The 26,059-nt window shown below is 31.3% G+C and overlaps 2 protein-coding genes across 3 annotated transcripts in view; one reads left to right on the top strand and one right to left on the bottom strand.

The window, feature by feature from the left end:
- On the bottom strand, positions 8,134-11,663 carry LOC109343277 (putative cyclin-D6-1). Of its 2 annotated transcripts, none has more exons than XM_019581498.1 (8): positions 11,567-11,663; positions 11,265-11,531; positions 10,940-11,020; positions 10,526-10,624; positions 10,198-10,414; positions 9,809-9,939; positions 8,802-9,076; positions 8,134-8,553 (listed from the first exon to the last, which is right to left on the bottom strand). In XM_019581498.1, the coding sequence occupies exons 2-7, from the start codon at positions 11,439-11,441 to the stop codon at positions 8,828-8,830; spliced, it is 954 nt and encodes a 317-aa protein (XP_019437043.1). In that variant the 5' UTR covers positions 11,442-11,531; positions 11,567-11,663; the 3' UTR covers positions 8,134-8,553; positions 8,802-8,827. The 2 variants fall into 2 exon arrangements, with proteins under 2 accessions (XP_019437043.1, XP_019437044.1); XM_019581499.1 differs by having other exon boundaries at positions 10,526-10,621.
- Positions 16,312-26,059, top strand: part of LOC109342300 — an 18,633-nt gene continuing 8,885 nt past the window's right edge. Inside the window, exons 1-3 of the mRNA XM_019580311.1 lie at positions 16,312-16,320; positions 16,552-16,559; positions 18,115-18,334. Of these exons, the coding sequence (XP_019435856.1) occupies positions 16,312-16,320; positions 16,552-16,559; positions 18,115-18,334 (237 nt within the window). The remainder of the gene's footprint in view (positions 16,321-16,551; positions 16,560-18,114; positions 18,335-26,059) is intronic.

The following is a 26,059-nucleotide window of genomic DNA, read 5'->3' as shown; positions in this document are numbered from 1 at the left end:
ACCAAAATTTACCACAAAATAGGAAATAATATTTCAAGACTAAAACTCAACTAGAGTTTCGTCTAATTCTTTACCGAAAATTCCCAGAAATTCATTTTCGAATATATAATTAATAAAAATATTAATAAAATCTTATAATTCCAAATCGTAAAATTCGTGGTGTTACAATATGGACCTCCTGAATTGATATGGAGAGCAACTAAAGTCATATCCTCAAAGTCATATCTCTTTCGAGATTTGAAAGAACATCTATGATTCTCTCTGACAAGTAGATACTCCTGCAACCTGAATTTTCCGCTAGAGAATTATCATTTTCATGACTTGAACTAGTGCATGATTTATTGCCTTTTTTCACTTGAACTATTTCATTGCTCGTTGGAATCATATTTGATCCCAAAGTCTCTCTATTTAGCCTCGATACCTATGTCAAAAGTGTTTCTTTCAGTATGAAATCTTCATCAAAAAGTATATTTATGCTAAACACCACTTTTTTCTCGAATTTGGATCCTAGAAGTTGAACTCCTTTACACCTTTGATATATCCTATGAAAACACACCTCTTTGACTTAGGATTAAGTTTAAATCGTTTATCACTAGATATACGTACAAAATCTATACATCCAAACATGTTCAAATATTATAATTGATCAGGTTACATGTCCCTAGTTCCTCTGCAACATTACCATCAAATGAAGCTTGTGGTGATCTATTAACGACATAACATGGCATATTGAGTGTCTCTGCCCAAAAACTTTTGGAAAGTTGATGTGACCCAGAAAAGGCCCAATATTAATGAAGAGCACAAGGCCATCGAGTGCACATCCAACTTGAAGAACCACCTGATGGAGGCCACATTTGTCTTAGGAAGGCACAAGATTTTTAAGTTGCATTTAATAAAGTGTAGGCCTTTTATCCAACATATAGAATGTAAGTTATTTTCTTTCCTTGTTTTTAAGAACAATTTAAGACTTTCTTTTTTGGTGTAATTTACTTTACTTTATTTTTTGACTCTATTATTCATGTAATCAGGTACAACTTCCTTCTTGGGAAGGGGCGGGTGGAAACATATGAATGTCTACCTTATTCAGCTTGGATGAGTGGTCTGAAATGAAGAATATTGAATATTGGCTAAAAGAAAAAGATGATGAAAAGACTTTCTTGAGTCAAGCAAAAAAGAAGTGGCTAAAGATCATCTTGAAGAAAGGAAGAATTTCTAGCCCAGTAAAAATAAGTGCTTATGGTGAAACCAACATTAATACTCTTTTCCTCTGGCCACATAAGCTTCAAGAGCTTTGGCTATAAATAGGAGTGCTCCATGCCATTATAAGACACACCAATACTTACCTTAGTGCATATTCTCTCTTCTTGTTCTCTTGTTCTCTTGTTCTAATTGTGTGAGAAATACTTGAGTGAGAGTAAAATTGGTTGTACTTGGGTTTTGGGAAGTAAGTGAAACACTTGTAATTCTCTTTTATTATAGTGAAATAATCTTTGTTGCTCTTCAGCTGTGGACGTAGGCAAATTGCTGAACCACATTAAATTCTCGGTGTCATTTTCTCTATTATATTTTCTTCATGGGTCTTCTGCTCCAACAAGAACAAATTCAAGGCCTTACCTTCTTGGGAGTAGGCATGTAAAATCAAGATGGAAACTAAAATTCAAATCCAAATCATTTCCTTCTTGGGAGCAAGAGACTTTTAAAGATGAATGCACATTGATTTATCTTTTATTTGACTAACGTGTAAAGAATCAAAGATGATTGAGGCTTGTGAATCCTTACCATAATGAGAAAGCTGATTGATTCATTCCTTATTTGGGAAATTAAAAGGCTTTAAGATAATGAATGTCAATTGATTCATTCCTTATTTGGAGAGGGGCGTGTACTTTCAAAAACCTTCATATTTGGGAGAACACGTGTAGATCTATACATGGCAACAATCAATGGATCATTAAACCATGAAATTTGTTTCCTAAACCAAAGATTTGGGACGAGTATTCCAAACAAGGAAAGCAATTTTTAGCCTTAACACCATTCCTAAATGAGAACAAAACGCATGGAAGTACTTGATGACAATGAATTCTTTCCTTGACAATACCAAAGGAAGAAATCAACCTACACACCATGAACTTCGAGGTGTAAAGGCAAGAAGATTCACACAACATTTCAAATTATTGCATTAAACACTAAAGAGCACATGTGTAATTGAATTAGGCAAGTATTCATTGTAGTTTAATCCTTTTCACGTGGGGAATATGGCATGGCCGAATTCCTTCCCTACTTGTACTTGAATTGGAGACTTGAATAAACACTTTAGATTTTATTTGGATTAATTCCTCTTTAGTTGAGCTTTGCTCCTAATTTAGAACTTATCAAGGAACCTTATTCGTGGCATTCATAGGCTTATCACCATTGGTATGACGCCTTACCTTAGTTCTCATCAAGCATCCTTGCTTGTGGCGAACAACCTTGGGTTATCAAACACTTGTGTTTGTGGCGCCTTCATCTTTTCAATCATTACCATCTTCTCTTATCTTAATCAAAATACAAATCCATTTACTTAAACACAACTCATTCATACACATTTCATTCCAAACCAAAATACACTCATCACCTAATCAAGTTCATACAAATTCAATCATCAACGAATTACAAATACAAATATGCCTTCAATCAATAACAATCGGCAACAAACACAACCCCCTTCAAGAAGGTTCATATCAAAAGTCTAACATTCAATCTCAGGCATTTGGCTTTTTCTATAAGAGTCATATTTATCATCTCTACAATACCATTATACGAAAGAGTCTTATTCTCTAAAAAATTAATATGAGTGTCATGTTCCTCTCAGAATTTTTTAAAGTATGAGTCTTTGAACTTCATATCATTTTTTGACTGAGTTCTTAATTTTTCTATCATACTAGTTCTTTACCTTTGCCTTTCAAACTTTGAATATGATAAAAAAATCGGACTTATGCTTCAAAACATATATCTAGACTTTCGATAAAAGTCATAAGAAATATCAAAAGATGGAGAACCTCTTGCAGATGAGTCCCCATTAACCTGTGTATGTTTCTCAAGCATAAAATACTTTCACAATGATATGACTCAAACATATATGTCATAATCTGATGGTATTATGGTCTAAATCTATTGAAATTTATTCAACTACCCTAGCAAAGCCACTAACAATTGTGTTTTATAACATCAATCTTCTTGTCATTCATCACATTCATAGAACCTTTGCATACTTAGAGTATCAATGTCCTTATCAAATCTATAGTTGAATCATTTTACTGAACTCATCCCAAAAGTATATAAGAATTGTATTCTAAGACCCGAAATCGTCATAATGAGTTCTAAACCGGGAGTGGTTGGAGGGAGAAGACAGATCTTATACACCCCTACTTGGTTATGAAATTTTTGCATATACCTGAATATAGTCATTTTCTTTTAAATCATCAACACTTATGGAATATGTATAAAACTTTGTGCAAATGTAAGTAATCCCGATTTCTTCCTACCATTGTGCCGAGCTGGCCCACCTGGCATACGACCCAATAGGTGAGTTTGGCTCACTAGGTCACAAAAAACATGCACCCTCTAGCTCCATAAATAGCCTGTGTAATTAGTAGCCGAATCAAGTTAATTGGTATCCCTTCTTGATATACATCTTATACTCTTATACACATTTTCATTCCCTTTTTGGAAGACTCAGTTCCTATTATATTTTCCCTCATATCTTATATGACCAAGACCAATAATAATCATTTAGAAAGGATCATTCATCTCCTTAATCGGTGAGATATTTATTACAATCGTATAATTGGTTAAAACAGGGCTTGAGAGATTATGTATAATAGTTTTACGAAATTCAGCACAAAGAAAAAAAGTGTATGTATTAATGATATAAGAGTTTTATGTACTAATTATAAGGTTTTCTTTTTTTTTTCCCTTTAACCGTTTTCGGGCTTTGTCCTTTTAAATGGATAATGAGTGAACAAGTGCAAGATATAATTGCACCTTGATACAAATTCTTCAGGTGTTTTCTTGATCATATTTCAGCTGCATTTGCATAACCCTAACAAGCAATAAACAACTAAAGTATGTCTTGTACTACCTTTCACTTGAATTAATGTTTCGGTGAATCCAAGATAAAATAGAAATCATTATTACTTGAGGGATTTTTACTAAAGTTTGTTAAATAGCAAATATCATTTTCTGTAAATTCACCCAACCCTTTGCTTCTAGTTGGGGTGAGTGATTTTGGGTTAAGAAATTAAATCAATGTTTAACAAGTGTAGAGACGTGGTTTAAAAACATGTCTATTATACTTTTATGCATATCAAATGTTCAGATTAACCATTATGATAGTTAACTAAAGAGGAGGGATTAGTTTACGACCCAATTAAATTATACTAATTACCCACAATTTTAACTATTGATTTTCTTAAATTTTATAGACCAACTTGGTGAGTAAAATAAAGGATGAGAGATTAAAAAAAATCTTAGATGACATTTAACTTTTATTCATTTGTTCCGTAGAATTTAAGAAAAAACATTGACTGAAATTAAGTGTAACTTAACTTGAGTGTCTGTGGATCTTACTCCTTAATAAAAACTCTTCACTTAGTAGCAACTTCAACATTCACACCATGATCTCTTAATCTTGCTGAGATAATTTGTCCTCTGACCCCAAAATCTTGACTATTCTCTTATACAGCAACAAGTAGAGCGATTTTTACGCCACTTTCTCCAAAAATTATTATTGGTGGTTTGGAATCAATGATGTCAAATAAGTTACTACCATAAATTACATATTTAATGTTTTTATCCTAGTCAAACCAAAATTCAAACATACATGTTAGGATTCTGACAGGGTATAAAAAAGTTCAAAAAACATAGCAATGTCAAACTTTTCAATATTTAAATACTACGTTACAGGTAAGAAAATATAGTCTACTGTTTACCATTATAGAGTCTCCAGCAGCAACTTTAATCATAATTATTTGTCACTGGAATTACTATATAATATAACAAATAAGTGATCTTCTGAGACTGAAAACAACACTCAATTCAGCGTTGCTATATTTCCTGTCCTTTTTTAGCCACAATAATAAACAGCAAATGCACGAGAACTGAAAAAATATGACAAAAAGAGAGAAAAAAAACTTCAGAATAGGACAAAAATAATTAAAAAAAGACTAAAAACAAAAGGCCATGCCATGGGGGTCCCAATTGCCTATGTGAAGTTGCATTCATCTACCAGGTACAAGAACAGAGATCCGAAAAAAGGGTCCAACCAAATATCTTTAATAAAGAAATTTGAGTAATTGGGACCATCTAACAATTTATACATATCACATCATCGATGATTCACCTAATTCTAGTTGTTGATTCAAATCAAACGCTAACGGATTTAAGATGGTGACTAGTGATCAATGGCAGGGATGTTCCAAAATTAATGGAAGAATGGCTTAAACATCAATTTTACCACGGTATCATTAACATCATTTATTTTAATCATCATGAAGAAATAGAGGAAAGTAGTATCTAGATATATTCATATAGAATACCATGAATGAACTTGAATGTTTTTGTTACAGAAATCCTATAGGATAGAACATTTATAGGTTCTTTAATCTTCTTATGTTTTATGAGTTTAAAATCTATGCACTGACAGTATAAAGTTTTTATATGGTTAATACATCATCCACCATTAATTTGTATTACTTTTGTTTTAGAGTCAATTATGTTTAACAAATCAATACTAAATGATTTCCTAACGGTATAAAAACTCTTACACAATTAATGTATACATATTAAATCCAACTATTATTTATAAGAAATGTATGTTGATTTATTAAATAGTGATTTTGTTTGAATATATAGTCTTTCATTTATAATGATCTCCATTTAAATTGACACGTATAAATAGTTATGATTATTCATAATTTTTTATTTCTAATTTTGCATACTGTAAAAATAAAAATAAAATATTTGACATTTACACATTAATTTTCATAACAATTATCCAATTGATATGACTTCTCATAAATTAGATTAAACCATCACTCGACCATAAATAAAATGAGATTCTTTTTGTATACCAAAGATATTCCTTTACCCTTTTGGGTAAGGAATTCCTTTCGGGGTTCATGATTGTCTTTCTCAACAAGTATTGCCTACAATAATCGAACATTTGATCTTTTGACTATCCTAGAGAATTAGCAGACCTTATACCACTGTACCAATATTTTGTTGGTAAACAAGACATGGTTAACCATCCTAAGAGACTGTATGAAATGACCAACACACATTAGAGGAACTTGAGAAAGATCACTAAATGTTTGTCTCGCTCTATAGAAAAAAGATCTTAATTTGAATTCAAACTTTTGTATGCGGATTTATGATTATTTACATTTTTATTTATAGTTTTGATAATCATATAAATAAAAATAAAATATGCGGTGTCTATATTATAAGTTTATTATATCACTTTAATTTAATTAATTAAAATAATACTTATAGCATATTTAAATATATTATTGTGTGTATGCCCCCAAATTTTTAACAAATGAAACTTATTCTTTTACTCGTCAAAGTCTAGGGTTCAAAGCTTTAAACATGTGAATAAAAAAATAGACACTACATAAGATTCTCCATTTAACTTAAATTCAAGGTCGTCCCTATCATGAGGTAGGGCCGAAAACTATGGAATTAATTATGATAATTTAATAATTGTAAATAAATCATTTGTAAAAACTTAAAGATAGAGTTCAAATACAACTACATAGTTTTTTGTTGGTTTTTATTGTATATATATCACCAAACGTGAGAGCATAATGTCTTGTTAGTATTCTCATTGGGGAAAAAACGTAAAGGAGTTGGGTTCCAAAGTAAAGACCCTTCCTGATAATTTTGTAGGTGCACGTGATTCTACAAATGACTCTAAAGTTTTATGCTTAATTAACTCATCCTCCTCCCTCATTTGGACATGTATGAGAAAAACTTTTGGAGACGTATTTAACACGTCATCCACTTGTATGTAGACTTCCATTTTATATTTTAGAGAAATATTTTACAAGTGTCATAAGAACATTTTTAAAGAAGAGGAGGGTGAATCTTTGTTTTCAAAATTAATATTTTAATCTATTATTGGGATGCAGTTTATGAGATGTCTTATAATTTGTGTTACTTCATATAATAATATTATGATTGATTAAAAACTATATTTAAATTAAAAACTTAATTATTAAGAATTTTTCAAACAGAAGATTTACCCACTCCAAATCATAAATATGGGTATATCTAACTTGTTGAGCATAACAAAGATTGGATATGGATCACATATTTTTAACAGTGTCTCATTCACTCTTTCAAACAAATTATATATTGACATGTGAATAAAATAAAATTTTTAAAAGCAAAAAGTAATACAATGTAACACTTTGATTAGTTTAGGACATGAAATGAGACACCGTTTATGATACATGATGTTTAGTCAGTAAAGATCTAAGAAAAAAGTGGAGATAACTTGGACTTACTACTGAAAATTTAATTAAAAAAGGTTAACATATTAAAGAGACCCGGATACAGATGGGAGAATACCACCCTACTTTAATGCCCAATTAATAGATAGTGGTATTTGCCTCAAAATATTTGTTATGTGTATATTTTGGGATACACGTCTGCTATCTCACACTTTGCGTCACTCCATATCCTATTGGCATGTGACTGGTCAAAAAAATAATATTTAAGTTAAAATTTAATTATTAAATAATTTTCTAACCAATAATAAGTCAATAATACATGGAGTGATACAAAGCATGAAACAACAAATATGCTCTGATATTTTGATATTACCAATGATATCAAACCAGTATTAGTATCAGTGTATCACTCGCATGAATCTGACCCTTTAACTTTCGATTACTCTTGAGAATTATAATGTACTGGGACAAAGTTCTAATTACCATCTCTAGTCAAAAATAAAAAATGACACATGCGAGGCTATTTACACCGAGATTTCACAGGGCTTGCTCTGCACTGACCTAAACTCGCTTAAGAAACAAGGAACTAAAAAATAATATGGGCATCAAACATATACATATAAAAGAGTACAACTACATTTTATTTTCCAAGAAAATTCGTTTCTTCACTATTATTCCTTCGACAGAAGCTAAGAGACAGAACCACACATAACTACAAAACAGACACAAATATTCAACCCTACAATTCAAAGTTACCCTTTGTCTCTTTTGTTTGTTGTCTAAAAAAACCAAAATATAAAATAAATAACAAATCTCATCTTATCTTCCTTTCTCCATTTCACAACAAGCAGAATTTAATGCAGGCCCTACCAGGATCACGTTACAGTGATTTTGTTCACTGACTAATTATCAACTTTCATCCTTCTCATTCATACTCAATTCATCACTTTGTTCTCACGTTATTATGTCCTCCATTTTTGTTATCTTTTTTTTTATTTACTTAACCAGATGAAGATAACATCAACAACATTAATCAATATGGCATGGACCATAAGATTAAAGACTCATTTTGGCGTATCATACTTTTCAATATTACTACTTTGACCCTCAAAATTTGAAAAACCTAAAATGTTCCTAAAAATTTAAATGTGGATCAAATTAGTGTTTTCTTAATATCAAATAGTCTATACCAGCTGTTGTAAAATATATTAAAAAAGACTAAATTGATCCACGTTTAAAAATTTTAAGACCATTTTCAGTTTTTCAATTGTTAGAGAGACCATAACTCAAATGAGTACTTACTCTTATACAAATTTATCTTCATCTGTTTTGGTACTTTAGCATTGATGAGAATGAGAAATATGGACCGTGTGATTATTGTTACCATAATCAGTGATTCTCCTTCTTTTATTAAGCTCCTTCCCTTGCATCAGAGCAGCATTATTGGTTTTCTCACTTTCAAAACTCAGAAAATTTTGGTCCAAGACATTAATCGGTGTTTCTGAACTTGATTTTACATTGAAAACAGATTCGTACTCCTCCATTGCTATGTCTGGTATGACATTATAGCACTGCTGCATACTTTCCTGCAATAAATTTATTGTACCTTCTATTCATTATCATACACATATAATAATATTTAAAAGAGATAGGAATTAAAAATGAAAAAAAAAAACTATTTTGGGCATACATTTTGCCCCAAATAATTTCTTTGGTGGTTGGGTCCCAAGAATGGATACCAAATACGTGGTATGGTTACGCCCGGATATGTGACCAGTGACCATTACGAATACTGAATGTAAAGGTTTTTGTAGTGGTGGAAATGTGAAGGTTTTTGGAGTCGCTGAAACATCATGATTTGTTAGAGTAGCTTAAATTGCACTGCAACCACAATTGTGACCGCATCAAATGCTATTCCTCAAAATAATTTTAATGTCAAGATTTTGGGAGTACCCAGAATTGCAATCAACAATGATTTAGAATCTTAGGTGTGCATTTTATTTAGATATGTAATTTATTATTTTTATATTATTGGTATAGATTTGCTTAAAATAAACTCAATATGTAGTACCATAAATTTGGTACTAAATTCACACAAAAAAAGGAACAGATTGAAAAAGAATATTGTCTTACTTCTTTGGTTCTACCTACATTATGGAAGCTAAAATTCCTCAACTTTTTAACTGCATGAACAATTACATGGTACATTTTTTATTATATGAAAATGCATTGTACATAGAATTTCAACATATATTTTACTTTTCTAGTATTAAAAGTGAAACATTAAAAAGAAAAGAAATAGATGGGTATTTATGTACCTTATTTACATATGAACAATCGGATATTGCTCTTAAGAAGCTCGGATATTGAAAAGGAAACAGCTCATGTGAAGCAGACAGAAGTGCTGATGCAGCAATTATAGATGGCTTGAATTCCAAAACCTTTATCTCTGCCCCAAAAAAATACATAAAGATTGTTTAACTATAATTGTAAATTAGCAATCAAATTAACTAATTGGTTTATAATGATGAACTCAGTGTTGTAAGGACCGGATCCGGACGGGTGGTCCGACTAGGACGATAGTTGTTTGGACTAGAAAACGACTCTAGTTTGAAGTATTAACTAAATGAAGGATTCAACTAATTCAATATAATTATACATAATTATTAATTACATCGATAGTTTAACTAATATTAATTAAATATACCTCTCTGCGACTTCAATATAATTTCAGAAGCTCGATCTTTCAGAACCTGGATCAATGCAGGGTCATTGATCGTGAACAAATTGATGAAGAAAGGAAAGAAGGAGAATGGAGTGATAGAACGCATTCTCCATTGTAGAGCTCCTAAAACAATAGCCTCCATTCTTTGTATTGTTTGTGTCTCAAAAATGACACCACCATCACCCTGATTCAGAAGAGCCTGATAATACAAACTTCAATGAATAATTGAATTCCAATAATCCTATCTCTCTTATAAGTAAACTCTTAATTGGTTTCCAAGCACATTAATTTGAAGAAAAACACTTTGTACCTCAACATCAGTGGCAGAGAACTCTGTTTTCAACATCTTAGCAGCTAGTGAAAAACAAGAGATTGCAAGAAGCTTGTTGGCCCATGGTTTTGATTGCTGTTACATATACCCAATTTGAGTTAGATCTTGAGCAAGCATAATCTAGTTTATAACATTCAATCTTAAGTAGCAGGAGCCACATTATATATATCTTGTAAAGTTAGTTATATTTATTGTTATTTTTTAATAAAAAGTGTACCATACTTGTTACATTACATATGTACATACATTTTATATATTTGGTTACTTTTCTGTTCTCTAAATCCATTTATGATTTTAAGTGCATGTGATTATCAAAAGGCAAGGAAAATTAATGCCATGAATAAGAAGAACATTGAATGTGTAAATAAATAATATGGGGTTTGGTTTCTTTACCAATATTCCTTGATTGGCTATGTACCGATCCAGATAGTTGATAGCTAGGTAAGTCAGAACTGGATCAAAGGTGCATGTCTTCTAAACAAAACAAAAACCAAGTCACATTTAGAAACATTAAACGTTTTAACCAAACGATAAATATATTTCGAGAAATCGTTGGTTTAGTAGTGTAAGATTCTACAAGATCATCAGAATGTTATTGGGAGGGTCAGTCATGGAAGATAAGGTGATGAGATAAAGTGATGAGATACATTTGGTAATATAAAAATAAACCATTAATATGATAAAGATTGATTATATTTTGTGCTTAGTTCTTTCTTACCTGTGAAATTATAGAAATGACACTTCTTCTAATAGATATATCAGAGTCACTGGCTATGAGTTTGTGAAAGTAATTTGGTGATGGGTTTTGGTCAGATTCAATGAAGAAGAGGGGAGGAACTGAGTCATAAGGAAGGTCATGGAAATTTTCTAAAGGGTTTTGAAGATCAAACTCCATTGATGAAATTGTTTTCAGTGGTAGTGAGAAGAAAGAAAGAATGGCATTGTTAAAGAGAGTGAGAGAGATAGTGATAAGTGATAAAGTAAAGCAGTTGAGAAGGTTTTCAGCTTTCTTCAAGTGAAAGCTATGCAGTGGTTTCAGTTCTTTAGCTTTGTTTAGTTTGCTTGATTCTCTCTTTATTCTTGATTTTGGAAAAGTCTCTCATGGAAGAAATTAATGATGAAGTTGTCAGTAGCATTATTAAAAAAACAGTAAATATTAAGTTTTCAATAAAAACCACAACTTTTGAGTTTTTTATGCACCAAATTTATCACCCCTAATGCATATTTTTCTATTTATCATTTCCCTAAATAATATATTTAGAATACTTATTAACTTTCTCCAAAAACATTATTAAATTGCCAATGCATAAGCATGTCTTATCATTTATAAATATCAATAAGTTGAAATTATATGGTCATATTTGAAACTAGTCATAGATATATGTTTCCTACATTAATCTAAGATCATTTAACAATTTTCTCTCTAATTAAGATAACATTTAATGTTAAAAATATATGTCACTCCTTTTGACATCCTTATGGACTATAAAGAAAACATTGTTAAAAATTATTTAGTTTAAATATTTGATTTTATATTTTGTTGATGAATGAGATAAATTGAGATTATATGTGTTATTGTCAAGTTTAAGTGGGTATTAGATTATATTTTCATATTATTATAATATAAAACCATATATGTGAGTTATGTAAATATGAGACTAGTAACATATTATATAAATCATATATTAGTATACATTAAATATGTTAAACTTTAAATAATTATTTTTTTAATATTATATGAGTCAATTCGCTATAACTTATATCTCAATTAAAGTGTGATTGAATTATAATTTGATATACATAAATTGTATTTATATTTTTTTAACCTGATCCAGTTTAGTCCGAAATTAGTAGTTCTACTTTTAGGGTAAATTTCTCTCCATTAGTTATAAGAGTAAGCTTAATTTGTAAAATTATGAAATATAACTGAGTGTCGAGTTATGACTATTATAAGTGCTCTCTCCCCTGACCCCACTCCCCTCGAAAGAAAAAATGAAAAAATAAATATTTGCCAATGAAAATCCCCAATCATAGGTAATTTTAATGGCTACCTAATTTAGTCCAATTTTCTTCCCTTGCAATTGTCTCATTCTCTTCCTCCTTTGTCTCTGATTGCAAATAAAATATCAGAAATAGCTAAGAGGTTGTTGGTCCCTCACCTGTAGTGTTCAGGGTTGCATCAGATGAGAGGATGGCCCTATATGCCACAACAGGGTAGGTTAAGAGTTAATATCCAATGCCCATGTCTATTTTTGGGTATGTTTTTTTGTTTTGCACATGTATTCTCGTATTAGAGACAATCTCATCAAAATAAGAAACATCTACAGATATATAGGGTTAACTCTCTCAGCGTGTATTTTTTCCATCAATATTTTTTTGGGGTAATGTTTGAGTTTGATATTAAAATTATGCAAAATTAATTTTCATTTAAACATAAGAAAAAATAATATTATTTACAGATTTAAATATGTTTTTACTTTATACTATGAAGGGCACCGCTTCACTTTTTTGGATAAGAAACTAATTGTTTTGGGTTTCCAACAAACATTAGTCTCAGGAATTGAACCATCAACTTTGTAAATTCAGTATTGGCTTCCACCACTAGACCAACGTCTTGTTAGTACATATTTAATATGTGTCACTATAATTTTCAAATTTTAATTAGTATTACTGATTTTATCTCATTTTGGATACAGGATCAATTTCATTTTTACTGCCTCGTACAAATTTGACCTTATTGAGGTGATACATTTGGTACCTCAGCAAGTATTAATAGAAAGAAGATAAAAAACACTCGGGTTGGGCACTACCTTGTGTCGTGCGGAATCTTCGATTAAATGTTAGTAATTTTCTTCACATGAATAATATGTGAAAATGTATGACTAGGGATGGCATTAGGATTCAGAGTTGGATTTGTGTTTTTCTAACTTTGAACTCAAACTATTCATGTCCGAATATAGCTGTCTTAAAAATAAGACTATTATTCCTAAACTTATCAGATTTTGGGTAATTTGTACTCATATCAAATCCACCCAAAGTTTGCTTCTTATCATTTAAATGTGCTTGTTTATCTTTTCATGTTATAAACATATTATTTTTATATATGATAATTCTAGAATCCAATATTTTTATACGAAACAAATTTTGGTTGAATTTAAGTTTGGATATCATCTATATCAAACATGAGCCCAAAATTTGAAATCATGGAAAATCCAAACCCAAATACAATTTAAATGAGTTTTCTCTATTAAAATCGGGTTAAGTTTAGACGAATACCCAATTTAAATTAGGTTATAGGATTATCTTTTAACTTTTAAGTTTTGCACTTGCATTCAATAATAACAAAAAATAGCCTATATTTTTTCTCTTTAGTCCAGCTCAATTTGATTCTCTTTTTGTTCTCCCGATTTCATTCTACATCTATCTCTTTTCACTTCATTTCCTCACTTTCTTCCTCAGGGTGGTGTATTAAATTCAATGTCACTTATCCGAATAGAGATCTTTTATATCACTACTTTTCTATCTTTCTATACTAAATCAATAAAATTATGTCAATAATGTTTTTTATCATTTATCAAAAAACAATAACTGCTATTAGTTGGCATGATTTTATTTGCTTGAAATAAAAAGATAGAGATATAATGGTATAGAAAATCTCCATTAGACCGACCCAAGGCACATATAGAGCGAACTTATTATCAACAAATCAACGACCTCACTTGAAATGTTGTTATTGCCAAGAATAGAAAAATACCTCATGATCATTTTATTGATTATTGAATAGAATTGAATACAATGTGTTTAACTTTCCTTACCTTGTAGAAACTCAAACACATTTCTTATATACAAGTGCAAGAAAGTACAGAGTCCTAACTAGAAACTTAACTAACTAATTGAATTAAGAAACACATGTTAAAAAAGAAAATAACAAACTATAAGACTTAGTTAACTTGCACTCTAAGAAACTAAAATGAAACTGTTTGGACTGAGGCTGCTTGGGCTTGGCATTTGGAAATGACTTGTCTTGGTCATGCTTGTGCTGGTGTAATGATGAATGACTTGAGGTTGTGATTATTCCTTGATCTGAACTTGGATGGGTTTGTTGGTCATGGTCTTGGTTTGGTTGTTTGTGTTTCTGTTGGACTTAGCCTGGTTGTTGTTTGTGTTTGATGCTGGCAGCCTTAGCTTGAAAGCCAAGTATGCTTGGTGTAGAATTAGGCTTGAGTTTGTGTTGTATATTCAATACCCCCTGTAAGCTGTAGAGTATATGTTAAATACTCCAAGCTTGGCAGGTAGGTCCTGAAAAGGAAAGAGGTCAAAAGGCTTGGTTAGTATGTTAGCATTTTTTTCAGTGATGGAGATTGGAAGAAGATGGAAGAGTTTGGCTTGAAGTCTTTCTCTTACAACATGACAGTCTATATCTATATGCTTTTTCCTTTCATGAAAGACTGAGTTGTTTGCAATGTATCTAGCAGTGTCATTGTCACAATATAATAAAGTTGGTTGGATGAGGGAACCTTGAAGTTGTAAAGGAGGTATTTCAGCCATTGAATTTCACATGAAGATGATGCAAGTGCTTTGTATTCTGCTTCAGAGGAGGATCTTGCTATTGTGTTCTGTTTCATTGATTTTTATGACACCAATGAATCTCCTAGGAAGACACAATATCTACTGATTGATTTCCTTGAATCTATGCAAGCTACCTATTCTAAGTCACTAAAAGCTTTGAGATATAAACTGGATGAGATAGGATAGAGCAACCCATGTCTTGGATTAGCTTTGACATATCTAAGAACCTTGATTAAGGCTTTAAAATGAATAACAATTGGTTGAGCCATAAATTGGCTCAATTGTTGAACAACAAAACTTATATCTGGTCTAGTATTAGCAAGGTATAATGACCTGCCTACTAATCTTCTGTAGGATGCAGGATTGTCATAATGCAAGTTGTCAACATTGTGCAGCTTGGTGGTTTTAACAACGGGAGTAGGAGCAGACTTTGATTCTAGGAAGCCTGTGTCATATAAGATGTCTAAGGCATATTTTCTTTGTGATATGGTTGTGCCTTTCTTAGTTCTAGCCACCTCTATGCCCAAGAAGTATTTTAGGATGCCAATGTCCTTAATTTTAAACTAGTTATCTAAATGATGCTTGACATGTTGAATCTCAATGTTGTCATTGCCAGCTAAAACCAAGTTATCAACATAGATGAGTAAGACTGTGAAGTTTGGTCCTTGTTTCTCGGCGAACAAGGAGTGATCATGGTGGGATTGGGTGTAGCCTAAGCATGTTAGAGACTTAGTGAGTTTATGTAATTTGCAGTCCTTGTTGGGTTTGGTGCATATCACTCCCTGGGGTATGGTCATGTATACCTCTTCATTGAGATCCCCATGGAGGAAAGCATTGTTCACATCAAGTTGGTGAATGAACCAATTTTGAGAGGAAGCTATAGCAAATAATAATCTTTTTGTTGTGAGTTTCACAATAGGATCAAATGTGTCAAAGACGTCTATCCTTTCTATTTGGTTGAAGCCTTTTGGCACTAACCTAGCCTTATATATATCTATAGAGCCATTTGACTTGTGTTTGATCTTATAAACCCATTTGCAGCCAATGGGTTGTTTGTTGGGAGGTAAGTCAACAACAATCCAAGTTTTGTTTAACTCAAGTGAATTGAGTTCATTTTCCATTGCTTCAATCCAATGCCTTGATTTAATGGTTTGGTTGTAGTATTTAGGTTCTATAGTAGTGGTGATAGAGATTAAATGGCTAAGGTGATTAATAGATAAATATTGGTACGAGAGAACAACTGAAATGGGGTATTGGATCTTAATACCCTTTGTGTTCATCGTATTGCAATAGAAGTCTTGTAAGTAGTTAGGGGGATGTCTAATGCGTTCTGACTTCCTTTGGCCTTGAGTAAGGAGAGAAGGTATGATTTGGTTATTGGTTGAGTTGTTTAAGGATGTATTGTGAATGTGTGTTTCCTATGGTCCATTTTCAAGGTTATCAGGTAAGTCAGTATTACCGATGGCATTGGTTGGCTGAGGTATTAAGTCAAGGAAGCTTAAGTGACTTTCAACATTTTCATTGATGAAAGAGTCGTTGCATTCACTGGGTTTGTAAGGGAACAATTTCTCATAGAAAACTACATTTATAGAAAGGGATATTTCTCTGTTGTTTAAATCAAACAATATGTACCCTTTAGTGCCAATCTTATGACCAAGGAATATGTATTTTCTGGCATGAGGGTCTAGCTTGGTTCTATAGTTAACAAGTGTAGATGCCTAACACTGGCAGCCAAACACCCTAGTCTCGAGTAGGTCATGTTTCTTTTGGTGAAGGCATTCATAAGGTGTCTTTTCTTGCAACACAGGGTTAGGTAACCTATTTATGTGATAAGTAGCATGCTGGACAACATAGGACCAGAATGTCCTAGGTAAATATGATTGGAAAAGTAAAGTCCTAGTTACATTGAGGAGATGCCTATGCTTTCTCTCCACAACAAAATTTTGTTGTGGAGTTTCTACACAAGATGTTTGATGTAACATGCCAAAATCTTTAAAGCATTGTGGCATGTTGAATTCAGATCCATTATCTGTCTTGATCACTTTCACTCTTTTATCAAACTGAGTTTGGACCATTGTTACAAACTCTTGAACTAACTTTCTAGCCTCAACTTTGGCTCTCATTAAGGATAGCCAAGTATGTCTAGAGTGATCTTCTACTATGGTGAGGAAGTACTTGTGTCTATAGATGTATGGGATGGCCAAAGGTCCCCATATGGACTAAGTCAAAGAGATTAAGGCTCTTATGCATGCTAGTTTGAAAGGCTAACATTGGTTGTTTTCCAAGATGACAAGAATCACAAGGTATTGCAAGATTAAAATGAATAAAATAATATTGTTTGCATATAGAATTCAAAATATTAGGAGATGGATGACCCATTCTGTAATGCCATATGTCAAAGTTAGAATTAACGTGTAATGCATTTACATTGTGTTCTATATTTGCAGCATGGTTAAAATTTCTTCTAAGAACATATAAGCCATTTCTAAATTCAACATGTCCAATCATCTTCCAGATAGTCATATCCTGGATAGAACATTTTAAGCCATCAAAGGTTAGAACACAATGCATAGAACTAGCCAATTTATGAATAGAAATTAAGTTGAACTTGAAATCAAGTTTGTATAGCACATTGTGCAATATAAAAGAATTTGAAATGCTAACAGAACTAGATAGTCTTGCCAATATGGTGGAACCATTTGGCATATTTATGATGATAGGCTTAATATCGTGCTAAATGTTAAACTTACTTAAGTCAGGGCACACATAATCTATGGCCCTTGTGTCAAGTATCCAAAAGGCAGGGTTACATGTGGTATCATGACTGTTAGAAATGCTCTGAGACTCAACTACTGGTGTTGGATGCATGCTTAATTGATTTATGTTGTGATCATCCTTAGCTGGTCCAATATTGTGCAGTAGTGATAATAATTGTGCGTACTCCCTTGCACCAGAGTTGAATCATGTTGCATTACCCTCTGTCATTTGTTGTTCTATAGGTTTCGTATTGCCAATAGTAGTTGCATCACTGATGGCTACATTGATCTGTCTTGGATTCCCTTGTTGGTAATTCGATGGGAAACTATGCTTAAAGTAGCATGTCTCTATTGTATGCTTGTCCTTGCCACAATATGTGCAGATTTTGATAGCATTGGTTCTGCTAAGATTGAAACTTCTTATGTTACCTTTGCCCCTGCCTTGTGTGGTTCCTCCTCTTGTGTTTCTAATCCTTGATTTCCAATTCAGTCTTTGATCATCTTGATTAGTTTGTTCTCTATTGTTTGTTGAGTTGAAAAAAATCTTGGAATTCTGTGGATTTTCACCAACCAGTTGTCCTTTTTGCTGTATAAGCAATGAAAAAGCTTTTTTCATGGTAGGAAAAGGTCCCATCATTAGAATTTAGGACCTTGTAGCATTGAACTCTTCATATTCACTCCATTCATGAAGAAAATCACGTATTTTGTTTCACGATATTCTCTATTCTTGCTAGCCAATTCACATATGCATCTAACTTCACAAACACATGTTGGGAGTGGCCTTATGGATTCAAGCTCATCCCGTAGAGTCTTTAGATTATATAGTAGCTAGAAATGCTTATGTCCTCTTACTTGATTGAGTGGAGTTCTTAGAGTAAATTTGAAAACCTAAAGTAATCACCATTAGAGAATATTTCTCTTAGGTCTTGCCACAGTTTCCTTGCACCATCAATATACATTATGCTTTGAGATATTTGAGGTGTCAAACTCCTAGTGATCCAAGATATCACCATAGTATTACAACGTTCCCATATATCAAAATTAGAGTATGATCTGCATGGTGTTGGTATTGAACCATCTAGGAATTTGAACTTGTTTTTAGAGAGTAATGCTCTTCTCATTGATCTGCTCCAAGATTGGTAATTCATGCCATCCAATGGAGGAGAAACAAGGATTGCTCTTGGACTTTCTCCAGGGTATAGATATTATGGACTTTGAATGTCATAGCTATTGTTTTATGTAGCTTGTTGGTCCCTTTCTTGCTCAATACTTTCTGTCATTTGTTAGTAAACAAAATGTGGAATTGGAGGAAGGGTGGAAAAGGAAGATGAGTGATCGATTATGGGAATGCGCAACAATGGTAAACTAGAACCTTCAAAGAGAAGACACTGATAAAAATAGAAAAATACCTCATGATCACTTTATTGATTATTGAATAGAATTGAATACAATGTGTTTCACTTTCCTTACCTTAAAGAAACTCAAAGACCTTTCTTATATACAAGGGCAAGAAAGTAAAGAATCTTAACTAGAAACTTAACTAACTAACTAAATTAAGAAACACATGTTAAAAAGTAAAATAACAAACTACAAGACTTAATTAAATTGTACTCTAATAAACTGATATGAAACTGTTTGGATTGAGGCTGCTTGAACTGCTTGGGCTTGGCTTTTGGACAAGTCTTGTGTTGGTCATGCTTGTGCTGGTGTATTGATGAATGACTTGAGGTGAATGATTATTCCTTGATCTGAATCGAGATGGATTTGTTGGTCATGGTATTGGTTTGGTTGTTTGTGTTTGTGTTGGACTTGGCTTGATTGTTTTTAGTGTTTGATGTTGGTTGCCTTAGCTTGAAAGCCAAGTATGCTTGGTGTAGAATTAGGATTGAGTTTGTGTTGTATATTCAATAGTTGTCGTCCAAACTGCTCTCATTCTTATTCATGTCCTTAGACAACGAGCAAAGCCACATGTACATTGTAATTAATTAAAAAAAATATTTACATGATTAAAACTTAGCTATTCCCTTATTCTATTTTTAATGTGCATAATTTCTTTCATATTTATTTCCTATGATTTCTCAATTTAATAAACAAATGGTTTTTTGGAACCTTTTACCTAAAGCTCTGCAATCAATATTATCATATTTTTTAGATTGGGAAAGAAATAAAATTTCATATGAAAACAACCTACTTTCTATTAAATCAATATTTACTTTTTAAAAAAAATTAAATAACTATATGTTATATTAATAATATAAAAAAACTTATCATCCATGCATGGCAGAGGCTAAAAACATGTTGAATGATATGGAAGTCTTCAATAGTAACCAACACTTGGGAAGAACAGACTATTCATAAGAGGTAAATATCATTTTAGTCCTTCAAAGATTGATTGATTATAAACATACTCCATTAAAGATGTTTATCTCCAAGATTAATGTAACATACATTTGAAATGTCATGTGGGAACATCAGAGATGTTATGATATTCTCATCAACGAATAATTAGATATTTGATGACAACCTCTTAGGACTGCCTTTGTTTTAGGATCGTTTAAGCTTGAAAGTTTTGATATTTTTAACTCAGAATTCAGTTTTATTGTGAATGTCAATTTTTAGGTCAATTTTAGGCGAGTTTGTGTATGTCAATTGAAAAGAAATGGCTAGGACAACCATATTTGAATTGTGTTTAGGGAAGTGGAAAAAGAATGAAGGGTGGAAGGCGCCACAAGCTGGGTCACTTGATAAGCCTAGGATATTCACCACAAGGAATGATCTTTGATAATAATGGAGATGCCACACCGAGAGGGTGATGAGTCTTAGAATGTCACAAGAATTAGGGTTCTTGATAAGTTCAGAATGTTGGCCACAACCCAATTATGATTAGGAGAATTTCTCACCTAAAACACAATAGATTTTTATCCAAAATAAACTTAAAAATTCATTAATGCAATGTGGTTACATAAATAGGCAAGCAGCTAGATTCCCTTGAAAAATAAAACAAAAATAATATTTGAAATATAAATTGAAAACCTAATTAAAACTTAGACTAAGTCCTACAACTAATTAACTTCTATTACCTATATAAGAAAAAAAGCTCCTAACATTATTCATTTTGGACACATGTCACAACCTCAATCATTTTTTCCCCACCCAAACTCTTTCACATTTCTTTCGACACATATCCCTACTTTTCTTCTTCTATGAAATTTGTTCGGCCAACGTTAAATCCCTCATTAAAAGCCCTTAATTTTATATGGTTTCTTCATTAAAAAAATGTTTCGGTTTCATTATTAAAAATCTTTTCATTTCCTCTCCATTTTAATTTTTTAACCTTACTCAAACTTTTTAATTTCAGCTTTGTCTATTTAATATTATTATTTTATGAATGTAATATTTATATACATACAATGTAAAGATTTATACACATGATATGAGTTTCTATACTTTTCCATTACTATAATAAATGTTTAAATTCAAATTCAAATAACAATGATACATCACAAAAAAATGTATTTGAATAATTTTTCAAGTTCACATCTTTATCTTCCAATCTTCTCTCTCATCTATTAACTAATATTATTAAACTCACATATCACACATTTCCATCTTCCATCTTCTTTCTTCTATACCAATAATCTTCTTTTTTTTTCAATTTCATTCCATTTTCTTTATTTCATTATGCATCTTCGTTATTGCGTTTTTTCATTGATTCTTATTTATTTTGAAAATCAATTCTTATTTTATAGATCTAATATTTAAAGTTCATTTGTTATTGATTTTATTGTTCATTTTGTAGTTATATTCTTATTTTTTAGATTTGTTATTATTTTATCATTGATTTTTTTGTTTATTTTTGTGCATATATGTTCTTATTTTCAGAAACACCTACAACCTATTGTGTATTCTCCTCTAAAATTTGGTAAGATCATGGTTTTAAAAATATATGTTGTTTAACACTTATTTTAATAGTTTGCTTTTTCTTCTACTATTTGAGCTTTTATTATTTTTAGTTAAACCTCATTATCATTAAAAAGATCAAAATGGATAGTCAATTTTTTGGATCAAATTGGTGTCAATTTTAGATTGAACAACAATACCATTAGTAGGGATGAGTTTTGAATTGTGACTCATTGTGTTCGGGTTGGTGAAGGGTGGCGACTCCGCCCGTGTGCTGAGGTTAGGGAGACATACTTAGTTCACAAAGTTTTTTAAGGGGATGAGTGTAATAACACAAGAAGTTTAAGTATTATTTCATTTGTAAAGTAAAACAGTTAATCTTATTCGTCAAAATGGTCTACACTTTCTTCATTTGTAAATCACTTCATGCAATTTAACTCATCATTGATGAAACAGAAAAGCTAGAAAAAACTGATCTCTTAACTTTTATTCCAACACATGATCAAATGAAGAAAAAACACATTAGTTGTAAGAAAAAAATGGAAGGCATTCTTAAGGGTGTGTTTGGTTTCAAGAAATATTTTCTATTTCTATTTCCTATTTTCATTTTTAAGAAACAATTTTCATCTCCATGTTTTCCTTTCCTGAAAATATGTTTGTTATTATCATTTTCATTTTCATAACTATGCACTCTAAACTTTATAAATCAGGATAATTACTCTTGCAATGAATCCAATTCTAAATTCTAATCACTAAAGTAGTCAAACCAATGATTTTATAGGATGTCTACATATTTGATACTTGCATTTCTTTCCAATTTATTTCATGTCAATAATACATTGAACATTTTTAGTTGTTGGACTTGGTCATTTGCTATTACAAAAGCGTGTGAAAAGTCATAATGAGCATCATGCAGTTGCAGATGCTCTCCAAAAAAGGTAAAATTAAAATAAATTACTTACGTACAAGTGCTATACTATTTAATTAAGGTTGCGGTAACATCAAGAAGCGTCACTTTTCATCCCTAAATCATATATTATCATCGAACTATTTCAACAATATCATAAGAGAGACGAAGAAAAGTTATTATGTTGAGAGATAAAGAAATAAATTTTATTATGAAGATATGTGATAGTAAGGACAAGGGAGGCCTTCATCAATTGATTTCACCATTTTGTTGATTAGTGAAGAGAGAAATTGAAAATAATATTCCCCTTATTCCACATCTTTTGATGTTTAAGGTTATTATGCACATAGTTTCAAAAAATATTAAATGAAGTAAAAATTTAATAAAATTTGACTAAAATAGTCACATTTAATACACATAAAAAACTGGATTAAAAATGAAATGAAGAAACATGTGGAGAAAATATTAGTAATAAATAAGGGTATAATTGGAAAGTAAAATATAAATGTATATTGAGTTTTCAAAACATCAAAAGATTTGGAATAACATGAAAATGTTAAAACATCAAAAGATATAGATCGAATGGATTAATAAAAGTCTTAAAAAAAATTTCAATAAAATGTCATTGTCTTATTATTGAAAATATTGGAAATGTTATTTTTTCATTTTCAAAATTTCCGGAAATGAAGCTCATGTTTTCAAAAATATGAAATGAAAACAACATAGCAAACATGTTTTCAAACAACACAGCAAACATGTTTTCACCCTCATTTTCTGATTTCATTGAAAATGAAAACAGAAAATGGTCAAAGCAAACACACCCTAATTCTCTATTGAACAACAACATCATGATTAAATTAAAAATACAATTATACATAACTTCTATTTAGATCTAAAATTACAAGGTTAAAATTAATGAGTGGAGTTCTAAAAAATCATTTCTTATTATTTGAAATATAATAAGGGGTAAACGAAATATTATTTGAAATTTCTATTTGAATTATTATTTGAAATTGTCATTTATTTTCACAAAATGTTTGAACAAACAAATACATGAGTAACACATGTGTTCTTAACAATGTAAATGTGTGAGTAACATGTGTGTTTTAACTTTACGAGTGCACATATAACATGTGTTTTCTTAGTAATGTGAATGTATGAGTAACATGTTTATTTTAAATCAAGCGAATGCACATGTTACATGTGTGTTCTTAACAATATGCATGCACGGGCGCCATATGTGGTTTTAACATGCGACTACACGAGTAACATGTGTGTTCTTAACCATAAATGTACATATAATATGAGTGTTCTTAATCATGCGGAAGAAAATATCCCATGCAAATGCATGGGTAACTTGCTAGTTGAAAAATAAAATAAAATCCTAACTAAATCACTTAATAGAATTCAGTTGGAACTTGGCAGATTTGACTTGGTGTTGGCTGAAATATTCATATGTTTTATTTAAAAATAATGCAACTTTAAAGCCTTGAATGATGTTGGCCAAATTTGAGGTGATGTATAAAATCTCCAACATTATCTTCAATCCCTTGGATCATGGTGGTTGGAAATTATATCTCTTGTTAGGTACCAGTGGTAGAATACACCTAGGGGATTGAATAGGTGTCACGGTTCCCAAATACCGCTATTCGCACCAAAGCCCTATTATGGAAAATCACCTAGTTAATTGATTAAAGGATTGCCTTAATCGATTAAATCACACTTTACAGACAGTTGTTGAATGGCTCGATTGTACATCCACTCACTAATTATACAAAAATGATACAACAGATATATTTAAACAGAAATGATCTTTATATGGCAGAGTTACTATATTCAAATTATCAGATAAAATAGGCAATTAAAAACAACTTAAAACAGTAAAGAGATAAGTGTAAGAAACGGCCTGCAACAAGGTTTTTATAGTGGTTCATTTTGCGGTCCACTGCAAAACAACATAAAGTCCTCCCATTCCGATCTTCGGAGATTTTCTTCACTAAAACTGAAGCCAATGTATATTACATACACACTTCCAATTACAAGACCTTGAACGCTACCTTCTTGAATTCCCAGAACCCCTACCTTGGTTTGACCATACTTATCGCCTACGAAAACCTTTCCTACGATCCAACCCCAACCAAGAGTATGTTCTAAACTCAAGACCTCCAAGTCTTGGTGAAGACTCTATGTATCTCGTTGGTGGTACGACACCAAGAGATGACTTTCCTTGTTACAAAAATACAACAAAAACAGAGTAATGTGAAGCACAAAATAGCTCAAATATTACAATTAAGAACAAGCTATAAACCCTATACAAATCTCACAAATTATTATGAATATGTATAATATCATAATCATGAAGAACATGTAATTTCTACCCTAAGAAATCTCTAAAAGAAATGAAAGAATCATGGAAGAAAAGATAGAATGATGAACATATTTAATCACATGTAATGGATGACATTTTAATCCCTAAGCATGATACTGTCTCTCATTGTTCTCACATGCAATTCTCTCTGCCTATATGCCATACAATGAGCACAAAAATATGCAACTTAGCAATTCTAAAATTGAATGAATGAATGTATTAAGCATGGTGTAAAATCACATTTTATATAGAAAAGCTGTTTTATGCTCAGTTAATCAATTAAGTGTCCTTTTAATCGATTAACCAACTGTTTAGAATAACTAAATTCTGTTTTTCAGTTATCTGTTGAAACTGATTAAAATTGTTTTCACGTTAATAGATTAAAGCCTTACTTAATCGATTAATTAACATATTTTCAGTTGTGAATACCCAATTTTGTCCGGCCCAAAATACATTTTTTCAAAAAAATAACAATAAGATAAACATTTTGGGTTTATATAAAAAAATAACATTTTTATGTGTTCCAAAATAAAAATGATTCAAATTTGAATTTTAAACATCATAATAGCATAAATCAAATTTTTGAATTTTAATTAAAAACAAAAATCAAAATCTCCTTAACTTTCTCTTTGAAGTTAATAGGGGATTTGATTTGATTTTCAAGCATGTGTTAAAATTCAACTTTAAATAGGCATATGAGACATGAAATCAAATTGATGGAAACAAATCACCATTCTCTAAAAAATCATTCATCTAAAGAACTCCTCCATCAAATTTCATCTAAAAAAAAATCTTTCATTCATCACTTATTCCCAAGAATCTTCAACCAAAAGATAACCAGAACCATCCAAAAGATATAATCTACTACATCACGACAATCCTCTCAATCAAAAACAATTCGATTTTCAATCCTTTCTCTCTTTTCTAGACATTATCTTTCACACATATTCATCCAACAAAAAACCAAGAAATCCACAATAATTCAAGATCTCTCACACACAAGAACACCGCCC

The sequence above is a fragment of the Lupinus angustifolius genome, chromosome LG03 (genome assembly GCF_001865875.1).
Source record: "Lupinus angustifolius cultivar Tanjil chromosome LG03, LupAngTanjil_v1.0, whole genome shotgun sequence".
NCBI lineage: Eukaryota > Viridiplantae > Streptophyta > Magnoliopsida > Fabales > Fabaceae > Lupinus > Lupinus angustifolius.
The sequence above is the reverse complement of the archived record's forward strand: the minus strand, read 5'-3'. Positions and strand labels throughout refer to the sequence as shown.

What these genes read in the sequence shown, in the direction of transcription:
- LOC109343277 (XM_019581498.1), bottom strand. Translation starts at nt 11,441, where the DNA reads ATGGAGTTTGATCTTCAAAACCCTTTAGAAAATTTCCATGACCTTCCT. An exon ending in TCATTTCTATAATTTCACAG is followed by an intron (nt 11,021 to 11,264) that starts GTAAGAAAGAAC and finishes TGTTTTGTTTAG; the next exon opens with AAGACATGCACCTTTGATCC. An exon ending in TAGCCAATCAAGGAATATTG is followed by an intron (nt 10,625 to 10,939) that starts GTAAAGAAACCA and finishes GGGTATATGTAA; the next exon opens with CAGCAATCAAAACCATGGGC.